General features: G+C 36.1%; 1 protein-coding gene across 3 annotated transcripts in view; it reads right to left on the reverse strand.

The window, feature by feature from the left end:
- Positions 1-9,979, reverse strand: part of LOC147380504 (WPP domain-associated protein-like) — a 28,939-nt gene extending 18,960 nt beyond the window's left edge. For 2 of the 3 annotated variants that reach the window (XM_086431632.1, XM_086431630.1), the window contains exons 1-3: positions 9,874-9,979; positions 7,339-9,592; positions 6,159-6,285 (exon numbers count right to left, since the gene is read on the reverse strand). In XM_086431632.1, the coding sequence (XP_086287758.1) occupies positions 6,159-6,285; positions 7,339-9,509 (2,298 nt within the window). In that variant the 5' untranslated portion in view covers positions 9,510-9,592; positions 9,874-9,979. Of the gene's footprint in view, positions 1-6,158; positions 6,286-7,338; positions 9,639-9,873 lie in introns of all 3 variants that reach the window. The other variant, XM_086431631.1, reaches the window with a different exon arrangement.
- Positions 9,980-11,974: the final 1,995 nt, after the last annotated feature.

Below are 11,974 nucleotides of genomic sequence, written 5' to 3' on the forward strand. Positions count from 1 at the left end.
GAATGCCTTTCTCAATGGTGATCTGACGGAGGTAATTTATATGGACCCCCCTCCTGGGTTTCGTCTTCAGGGGGAGTATTTTGGGAAATTTTGTCGCCTTCTTAAATCTCTGTATGGTCTAAAGCAATCTCTGCGAGCCTGGTTCCAGCGTTTTTCTGAGGTCATTTTATCTATGGGATTTTCCAGATGCCACTCTGACCATACTTGCTTTATTCGACGAAGAGTAAATGGCCGCAATACCATTGTCTTGGTTTATGTGGATGATATTATAGCAACTAGAGATGATGCACAGTGGATTGACAGGGTTAAAAGGCAGTTGGGTAGTGCCTTTGAGGTTAAGGACTTAGGTCCCCTCAAGTACTTTTTGGGGTTAGAGATAGCCCGCTCACGTCGTGGTATTTCGTTATCTTAACGAAAATACACATTGGATCTTCTTTAGGACACTGGTATGCTTGGTTGTTGTCCTGCCTCGTCCCCAATGGATCAGAATCACCGCCTTCATGCTGAATCTGGGGAACTTTTATCTGATCCTTCATCTTACCAGAGACTCGTAGGCCGTTTGATTTATCTGACTAATACTATACCGGATTTGACCTTCGCAGTTAGTGTAGTCAGTCAGTTTATGCATGCTCTGCGCACCTCTCATTTTGATGTTGTGTATCGTATCCTTCGCTACTTGAAGTCTTGTCCTGGCCTAGACTTATTTTATTCATCTACTGCTCAGCTACATCTGTCGTATTTCACTGATGCTGATTATGCGGGTTCTCTTACAGATATGAGATCTACATATAGTTTCTGCACTTTCTATGGTAATAATCTTATCTCGTGGAAAAGTAAGAAACAGAGTGTGGTTTCTCGTTCCTCTGCTGAAGCTGAGTATCGTGCCATGGCCCTTGACACATGTGAGCTTCTTTGGCTTAGATCCTTGCTAACAGAGTTGGGATTTCCTACTATTGGTTCCTCCTCTTTGTTCTGTGACAACAAGTCTGCTATAATGCTTGCATCTGACTCAGTCTTTCACAAAATGACTAAACACATCGAGGTTGATGTTCACTTTCTCAGGGAGAAAGTTAGATCGGGTGCTTTTAAGATAATCTGTCTCTTCTTCAGATCAACTAGCCGATATGCTTACCAAACTTGTTGGACCTTCTGTCACAAACTCTCATCTCGCCAAGCTGGGCCTAGTTGATATATTTGCCACAACTTAAGGGAGAGTATTGGAAATATTATGATATATAGTTAGTTCTCATTTGGTTTATATGTATTTATTTCTATTATTCTTTCTGTGTAAGGGCATTTATGTCCATTCCCTTATTATGGGTTATAAATATTTACCAAGCTCTTATTATGAGTTTGAGATTTCTATTCTAAAATTCTTCTAGATCCTACATTCCACAAGAAACTCAAGCTGACTTGTCAATCTAAGCTTCGACAAATTTTTTTTTTTGATAAGTTAAATTTTATTGATGGGAGGACAAGACGTCCTCAAAAAAAGTACAAACAATTATCTTTCGTTACTAACAACCATCCCACCACCTAAACAAAAAATCTTCAAAAAAGAATCCTCTAAACTCTTTAACCTACATACAAAAAAAAAAAAACCCAAGAATGTTGAAAGTGAGCTTTCTTTCCTATCAAACATGCACCCATTTCTTTCCTTCCACAACCCCCAACAAATTAACGAAAGAAGAATTTGGTTTATATGTATTTATTTCTATTATTCTTTCTGTGTAAGGGCATTTATGTCCATTCCCTTATTATGGGTTATAAATATTTACCAAGCTCTCATTATGAGTTTGAGATTTCTATTCTAAAATTCTTCTAGATCCTACATTCCACAAGAAACTCAAGCTGACTTGTCAATCTAAGCTTCAACAAATTTTTTTTTTGATAAGTTAAATTTTATTGATGGGAGGACAAGAAGTCCTCAGAAAAAGTACAAACAATTATCTTTCGTTACTAACAACCATCCCACCACCTAAAATAAAAAATCTTCAAAAAAGAATCCTCTAAACTCCTTAACCTACATACAAAAAAAAATAATAATAATAACCCAAGAATGTTGAAAGTGAGCTTTCTTTCCTATCAAACATGCACCCATTTCTTTCCTTCCACAACCCCCAATAAATTAACGAAAGAAGAATTTGGTTTATATGTATTTATTTCTATTATTCTTTCTGTGTAAGGGCATTTATGTCCATTCCCTTATTATGGGTTATAAATATTTACCAAGCTCTCATTATGAGTTTGAGATTTCTATTCTAAAATTCTTCTAGATCCTACATTCCACAAGAAACTCAAGCTGACTTGTCAATCTAAGCTTCGACAAATTTTTTTTTTGATAAGTTAAATTTTATTGATGGGAGGACAAGAAGTCCTCAGAAAAAGTACAAACAATTATCTTTCGTTACCAACAACCCTCCCACCACCTAAAACAAAAAATCTTCAAAAAAGAATCCTCTAAACTCCTTAACCTGCATAAAAAAAAAAAAAACCCAAGAATGTTGAAAGTGAGCTTTCTTTCCTATCAAACATGCGCCCATTTCTTTCCTTCCACAACCCCCAGCAAATTAAGAAGGGCGTGAGTTTCCAAAGAATCTCCAACTTGCCAGAAAAGGAAGTATTTTTCCAAGCCACTAAAAGAGCAATAAAAGAATGCGGATGGCACCAAGAAACCTTAAACCAGGGTAGAAAAAAGACCACACCCCGGAAGCCAACCCACAATGAATAAGAAGATGATCCACCTACTCCCCACTCATTTTACATAAGCAACAATAGTCAACCAGAATAAGGCTGTTATGTCTTAAAAGATTAATCGTAGGAATTTTATTCAAAGTCGCCAACCAAATGAAGAAGGAAACTTTGGTTAGCATAAAAGGACACTAGACAACTGAGGAAGGAAAGCAAGACTCTTGGTTACCGTCAAGAAGATAATAGAAAGGTGTAACCGTGAAGTGCCCATCTCAACTACCTTTCCAAACCCGTTGATCAAAGCTTTACAGATTAGGAAATAAAAAAAAGACATGAAGTACGAGGATGCCGAAAAGAGAACATTTAACAAGGACTGACCAACCATTTTACCCCCTTTAAAAAAATATTTGGACTTCCATGAACCTAGTCTCCCATTGGTTCGAGAACCAAGTCCCATATAAAATATAACTATAACTAGCCCCAAAAGGTCAATGTCGAGAGAGAGAGAGAGAGAGAGAGAGAGAGAGAGAACGTTGTCAATATCTCCAATTCCAAAACCTTGATTCTTGAGAGGTTAATTGTAAGCTTTGAAACTGCTTCAGAACAACATAACCAAACTCTTAAAAAACAAAGTTAGTTGATGGAGGCACCAATGAATAGAAAATTATAACCTACAAAATGGAAAAATGGGATACGGAGGGAAGCTTCAACTAAAAAGCCTATAAGGTGGCCCTCTTTGCCAGCATTATAGATTATCCTCCCAAGGATTCAACAACATTGCATAGGAAGGATGACTTGATTTCTCGATACTAAAATTTTGGAGATGAAAAAATCCTTCCAGAATGCTATTAAAAAACCATCTGGACCTGAGGCTTTGTCCCCACACATATTTGCTATAGATTGGAAAACTTCATGCTAATCAATTTGTCATCCCAACCAAACCTTTGTTCCTCTAATAAACTATCAAAGCCCAAACCATCCAGTTTGGAATGATTCTCAAATTCCTCAGAGAAACTGGGAATGGTGGTACCTCGGGTCATCCAAGCCAGTCTAATGGACTAACCCGTCTAAGCTAAATTGGTAAAGGAGACATGTCGCTCATAAGTAATCCCAGTGGATGAGGAAACAATCCAAGAGTGTCATTAACAACGAGAATCCCAAAAATCGTGAGAACAATCAACGAGAAGCGTGCCAGAAGGAAACTACCTAATAGGAAAGAAAAATCATATGTAAGAGATAAGGGAAAATAGGTAAAGGGATTCGAATTTGATTATTTCTATAACTTGAGCAATCTTTCTAAGAACATCTTTGGTAGGTATCACCACAATGTTACCCACAGACGAAGAAGATGATTGCTTAAACTAACGCGATCTGTTGGTGATCTCGAGGTGTTTGTGGTAGAAGGAAAAATATCACCCTACATTTACTATGTTCTATATATATATATATATATATATATATATGCATTCTTTGTTGCTTACCCATTGCCTTTACTTTGATGAATATGTGTTGGTTACAAAACAATTTGGAAGTCAATATCGACTTCAGCCAGCTAACATAATTCTATAGACACCATAAAGAATCAACCTAAATAATGTTGCTTTGGGATATCACATGGTCATCAATCTTAGTTATCAACTATCTTTACGCACTTAGATTTTTAAGGTTACACTTCTATTTGAAGGTCCACCGTCCAATAAAATAAGGGAGCAAAACTCAACGAAGGTAAGGATGATTCATTAACCCACCATGATATGCAGGATTAAAAACCCTTTTGCTTGTCAGTTCTACTTAATCTATTTAGATTTGAGTATGTGCAGTACGCATGATATTATTAAGGCACCTATGAATCATATATCCTATTTTTCTTTAAAGAATTGCCAATGCCAAAGAGGATAATTAAACAATCTTAGATGGAATGCACTATGTAGGCACACACTATAGAGGATTATCTCGTTTGCCTTTTGTTGGGAGGGTCAGAGAGATGCATCAACGAAATCTTTGATGGAAGATTTTATCCATCAAAACTGTTGTCCAACATATTCTGACTTTAGGGAAAGGTCTTAGCTTTAAAAATAATAAAGTTTGAGGGAGAAATGGAGATTCTTGTGCAAAGTAGCTAATTGAATAACAAAGTTCCACAAAACATCAAGGCCGCTTGGGACATCCTCGATCATGTCGAGATCAATTTTTGAGGCACTTCACAACTAGTATACCTTAACCTTCTCATACCAACGTCGAATGTTGTAGAGACTTCTACATGTGGTCTTTTGGCATGATTATCCCCCGGATGCAATATACTTCCACGATAATGTGCTATTGTTTAAATGTCGCCTATCATCAATAAGTTCAAAGGGGTTCACTTTGAGGATTTTGTATTTAGCAGGGGATTTGATTGTAAATAGGGATGTGTAGCTTGTATATTGATTTTCCTCTTTGGTTGTTTCCTATGTTCTTGGTAATTCATCTTGACCTCTAGCAAAGCTCCAATAAAGTAGGAACTCATTGTTAATGAAGTCGAAATTGTTTTAAGAGATGATCAAGTAGGAGGAGTTTAATGTGGCGCTCAAAAGATTCCAAAGTAGCAAAGATGAAGCCCCTTTGCAAGGTTTATTGGCATTTAGACCAATTATTTCCAGGCTCTTGATAATGTGACTATTCCAATGCTATATTTTGGGAATCTAGGGACTTGAAAGGCCCCGGATTGCTCTAGGAATAGTCGTAGAGGTGCCACTAACTAAATAAACATTGTATGCACAAAAGTCAATTAACTGCTGTCATTTATATTAAAAATAAATGGATCCAAAACTGAACAAATGTAGAACCATGGTGTATATGTTCATAAGGAATCATTCTGCAAATGGTCTTCAAAACAATCAATGGCTTCCAAACTGATGATGTCATTCAGGTCTACAGCAGCTCTGGTTATTAAGTACAAATGGGTTTTTTTCAAATTAATATAACACAAATGGATAAAATATATATTTATAATCAGCTTTTGTACTGTCCAACAGGAGAATTAAAAGCATACTTCATCGATTATTTATGGAGATCCGCTTAACAGCCAAGCACATTGGGGTTTGATCCTATTAATGAGATATTTACTTCTGAGTTAGATATTTGGGTGTCACGGCCTCATGAAAGAAACTCATCTCACCCATCAATGAAGTTAGAAAGAGATGAATGATCAACGCATCTTGTCAGCAGTTGATCTGGAGCTGATCGGCATGTTTTGTTATAGACCGGTTCGTAAAGCAATTGATGTTAGTATGCAATTCAATTCCATAGAGCAATAAATTTCACTCCTTGCCAATATGACATACATCAATTCACAGCGCAAGCCTTTCAGGGAAATTGAAATGTGATAAAGATCATCTTAATATCGATTTAAACACCACAAGAGCCTTCACAGATTATTTCATTAGCAATTAATAATAGAAAACTGCATAAAGTAGTAATTCATATACCTCTGCTTCAGCCTTCTGAAGGTCAGAATATCTTTTTTCAAGTCTCTGCTTGTACACCAACTCCATTCTCCTAAATAGACTTGCTTTCCCAACAAGCTGATTGCATTGAAATTTCAAAATTTCCAACCTGAAAAAGAGAGTCAAATGATGTATTTTGCACTATTCCAGTTCAAGAAACACACTGTAAATATCACAAATCCATCAGGTGAACATGCTTTCCTGACCAACAAATAATAAATTGTTTCACTATTGATGGGAGTTGTCTAGGTCCCATGAGTTGGTTTTTTTAATATTCAAGCCTTCAAGTTCAAGGGAATTTGCTATTGAGATAACTAATGTCTCACTAAGTACTCTTTAGGGCGTAGTAAGTTAGGATGCCTGCACATCACAGCTCCATCTGACCCCATTTACTGGTCCCACCTAGAACATTTTGAAGAACAGAAGTTAAAAAGCCATCAAATGATCCTAACCGTCTGATACATCACATACTTTGGGAGTGTCAAAAGAATACATAGAACATGGAACAGAGGGTTGGGAGTGTGTGTACCAAATGGCTAAGATATTGTGATCTAAACTCGACTTTGCATGTGCACACAAGTATGCACATACGGGTATGGATAGAGACGAGACATGCAAACGTCCTTAATTATCCATCTTCTCATGAAGTATTCCATAAACCAGAATTACAATTCTAATTGGAAATGGTCGCTAAGTAGCAATTCCAACATATTTGTGTGTATGCGTGTCTTTGGGGAGTTTTTTTTTTTTGGTGGGGGGGTAACATTTCCATAATAAAAGTAGAAAGCTGCTATTGGCACGCCAACTTTCATTTAATACACCCCAATTAAAGATTGAAACACACTCTTGGAACATTACCAATGTTTGGCTCAAATTATAATCTCAACATTACAAAACACTATAACACTCGTTCAAACAATTTCATTAGTTGTTTACGTTTATGATTAGGCTCATATAAAATCCTAAACCCAACAAATAGAAATCTAGCAAAAAAAAAAGAGCGAGATTCTATTGGCACCTCAATTTTTTTACTTATTCTCAATCATTCACTTATTTTCTTTATTTTTAATTGGGGGGTGCCAATAGCAGCTCTCTAAAAGTAAGCAACATCTTTTTGGTAAGAAATAGAAGTAAGCAACATAATATATTAGAAAATAAATACCTCAAACTATTCTTTTCAACAGTCTCCAATGCTCGGCATTCATAATCTGCAACTTCTTTATATAATCCTTCAATAGACCCAACAATGAATTCGATTTGCTTTTTGTACTCCATTTCGCTTGCTTCAAACAATGTTATAGTCTTTTCCTTCTCTTGAATATTGTTATGAAGAATTCTTTTTTCTTCATTGGCTTCCTTCAAGTCTTCCATTGCCGATTGAATCTTCTGATTTAGTTTTCTTATTTCTTCCTCGTGCAAGTCCATTTTCCCCAAAAAGTCCTCCAATTGACCATTTACCAAATTCAATTCCCTACTATTCTCAGAAATTAATTTCTCTTGCTGACTTATTTGGTCTCTTAACTTACTACACTCCTGATTAAGTTGATCATATCGCTCCCTCTCTTTCATCAATGTGGACTTCACTTCAAGTGCCAAATTATCCTTCTCATCCATCAAAGCTGAAAACAAGATTTTTTCTTTCTTCAACCGCTCCTTCTCCTCAATCTCCAAGCTTAAGGTTTTTTCTCTTTCCAACAGCAATGCTTCAAGGGAGACTCTCCTCTGACTTTCTTCATCATATTTCATCTGCATTAAATTGATTGTACCCTCAGCATCCTTAACGGCTTCTCTGAAAATAACTCCACACATCTCTTGCATGTTTATTAATTCCAGGTCTGAATCTTCAATGTCCCACTTGGCTGTATTCTTGCCATTCTTAACAGCTTCTCTGAAATTAATTTCACAATTTTCTAGCATGGTTATAGACTCCTTATTTGAATCTTCTATGTTTGATTTGATTTCACCAATCCAGTCCTTGAGCATAGATTTATAAATGTCTTCGCTTGCTGAAACTTCAATATTCATATCTTCTATTTCACATTCAAGCTTCCTTATCTGATTCAACAAGTTTGCTTCTACTAAGGAATTATTTGAAATTTTTTCTACAGCATCGGTTACTTGTGACGAGAGGCATTTGACTTCCTTTCTCTTATCTGTAAGCAAATCTTTGAGATGGCGGTTTTCAGAAAGGAGAGACTCAACTCTGTCGTTCAAGGTGGATTGATTCTCGGTATTTACTTCATAAATCATGGGTAAATCCACATTCTCCGTAAGGATATCGTCCACCTTTAAAATGATTTCTGAAATTCTCTTTCTCAATACTTCAGATTCCTTATCTTTCCTCGAAGGACCCCCCCTTTCTTTGAGGAATTCCCGCTTGAGAGTGAAATGTTCTTCGGTTATTTCTAGCAGGCGAGACTCATGGTTTCTCTTCATCTTGGTCATTTCATCTTTAAAATACTTTATCAACTCATCCTTTGACATGTGCCTTAGCTGGGAAGAATCCTTAATAACCTCAGGCGTTGTGGTGTTTGCTAGCTCATCATGGGACCCATGAGGAGGCAACAGCCCCATTTCAGGACTCGACAAAGATCTAGAAATGGCATTGAGTTCTTGGCGTAAACATGAAAGTTCATTCATATTTTTCATTTGGTTTATATTTTTGCTACCATGAAATTGGTCTCTTTGTTCCCACAACTTCGCTTCGAACTCCTCTTGAAGGCCCCTAACAAAATTTTGAATCACCATGTTTTCAAGTTCATCTTGAAATTCCCGTTCTTGTTGCCATTCACAAAATGACATCTTAGACAAGTAAACCATGTGGTCAACTCGTTCATAGAAAGTTTCCCGTATATTCTTCACAGTGTCGAGGGTCCTATCTAACCCCCATACCCATTTCTCAGATTCCTTTATCTCCTCAATTTCTTTTTCAAGCATCCGAAATTGCTTTTCTTCCGCTATTTTTAGATTACTCACACACTCTTCCATACTACCCTTTTCAACAACAGCATCTGCATATCTCGAACCTCGAAAATTTTCAACCCCATGCATACCCAAGACGTAAAATTGCAATCTCTCCTTCAATGAAGCCATTTCGAGTTCCTTCAGAGCGATTTCCTCGGCAGTCTCTTCTGTGACAGCATTCACAATGCCCTTGATGACAGAGTTACTGACCATCCTCGAGATCATCAAGATATCATTAACGTCCTCTAAATAAGAATCTAAATCATCAAGTATTTCATCACCAGGATTCTCGTTCCCCTTAAACCCACTACTCGGTTGAATTGACCCATCACCAACCCTTGAACCCTCCGAAAATTCTGAATTCTCCATAAAAGAAGACACCTTGGGTCCAACCAAATCGCTCAGACGGATTACAACAACAACTTGAGCTCAGCTGTGATTCGATTCAAAACCTATATAACCCATTTGCCAAATTGTAAACGTTAAAGAAAACCCACACTGCTTAAATATCACAGAAAGATAAACCAGCAACATAACCACACACACAAACATACACACATTTGAAATCAGTATCAGAAATTCAAGAGGAATTCCACCAAAAAGTCGATCTTAAATCCCTACAATAGTTGACTAAGTGAAATTACTGACGTTTACTTCAATTCACACTTCGAATTTAATGAAGAAAAAATTCGAAACACATCAAGAATTGGGGAATTTGAAAAGACGAACTTACAGGTACAAAAGCAGGTCCTATTAGCAGCTCTCGTCCAAAAATATGACCGTTGCACTGTTGGAACTCTTTCTCTCTCCCCCTGTTTTAGGTTTTCTAGCGAAATGAGGTTAGTTTAGTGAGATCATGGTTTTTAAACTCGGTATTTGGTCTCGTCTCGTTCACCTCTGATACCGAGTTGACTCGGACGATACGTCTCGTCTCGTCGAGTCGTCTCGTTCAACATTGAAACAATGGTTTTTAACCATTTAAAAAATCTGAAAAAATCTGAAAAATTCAGAATTGATTCCTATTAAAAAATGAACCCCCCAAAAAATATAAAATTAAAAAAAAATTCATAATATACCTATCAATCAAATTCAAGGTAATTAAATAAGGGTCCCGTTCAATGGCTAACTTTTTGGCAAAACATGAGTTAGAAGTTTTGGAATAGGCTGATTTTTTGTGAAGATGATCTCTACGGTGAGGAGATCATCATCACCAAAAATCAGCCCATTCCAAAACTTCTAATCCCATAAAAAATAGTTTACAAGAAATGGACGGTCCACGATTTTTCATCTTGTAAACATGGGTTAGAAGTTTTGGAATGGGCTGATTTTTTGTGAGGATGATCTCCTCACTGTAGAGATCATCCTCACCAAAAATCAGCCCATTCCAAAACTTCTAACTCATGTTTTGCCAAAAAGTTAGCCATTTAATGCTACCCATTAAATAAAACACATGTTTCCTAAAGATTAGTATAAATTTCTAATGAAATTTTCATCAAAAAACTTCTAAAGAAAAAATAAAACAAATAATCAAAAATACATTTAAGTATTTATCACAAGAAAGTAATAATATCACTCAATAACTATTGCTTGTAAAAATAAAATAGAAATTTTCATTTGTAACGTTTTTTTTGCAAAACTCGGTCGTCTCGGTCAACTCGGACGAGATTTTCAAAATCTCGTCCGAGTCAACTCGTTTGTCTCGTGAGTTAATGAAAAAACTGCATTTTCTCGGATATCTCGTTCGTCTCGGACGAGTTTTGGGAAAATATCGTCCGAGACGACTCGCATAACTCACGATACGCGGTCGTCTCATAACTCATTGTGAGTTGGTCTCGTTAGACTGCTATACCGAGTTAACTCGGGCGATACGTCTCGGTCTCGGACGAGTTTTAAAACCATGAGTGAGATAGACAGAGAAGGAATGTTAATTAAACAGATCTGTTATTGGCACTCCAACTTTTACTTATTACACCTCAATTTCTTAAATTATTGACCCTATCCCAATTAAACATTAAAACACACTCCACAAATATTACAAAGGTTTGGCTCAAATTATAATCTCAACATTATAAAACATTACAACGCTTGTTGAAACCATTTTAGTACTTGTTTACAACTGTGACTAGGCCCATATAAAATCCCATACTCAAAAAATATAGAAATCTAACATGAAAAACAAAATGAGAGAGCTCCTCTACTTTTACTTATTCTCAACAATTCACTTATTTTCTTGGGGTCTTTCCCAAAATGTGCACAACTTATTTTCAAATTTTGATTTTGATACACTATTCATATTAATTTTGAAAATATGTATAAATCATTTTTCAACGAGTTTGTTGGTAGGTATTTTTAATTTGAGACGTGATAAATCAACACGATAAATAATACGCGGCTAACGTAGCAAAGGCACAAAATCATAGATCTTTTTCTTGGAGATACAAGGAAAAAAGATCTATGATTCCCTACCCTTGCAACGTTAGTCACGTACTATTTATCGAGTCGATTTATTCTTAGTCTTTTAATTTAAAATAATGAATTTGTTGGTATTAAGGTGATGATTGCCTTGGTAAATTTAAAGTCAAAATATCCTTGATTTTAAAGTGACAAATTCATCGGTATTAAAAAGACGAATTCACAAGTAAATTTTAAGACAAAATATCCTTCTTTTTTAATGGCGAATTTGTTGGTAATTTATCAGCGAGTTCATCACTTTAAATTAAAAATACATATCAACGAATTTGCTGAAAAATGATTCATGCATGTATTCAGAATTAATATGAACAATGTACTGGACTTGAAATTTTGTCACATTCAGCACAATAAATGATAATTCA

This window comes from Akebia trifoliata, unplaced genomic scaffold (genome assembly GCF_017979445.1).
Source record: "Akebia trifoliata isolate Shusen 1 unplaced genomic scaffold, ASM1797944v1 Contig01351_ERROPOS1984962, whole genome shotgun sequence".
Lineage (NCBI taxonomy): Eukaryota > Viridiplantae > Streptophyta > Magnoliopsida > Ranunculales > Lardizabalaceae > Akebia > Akebia trifoliata.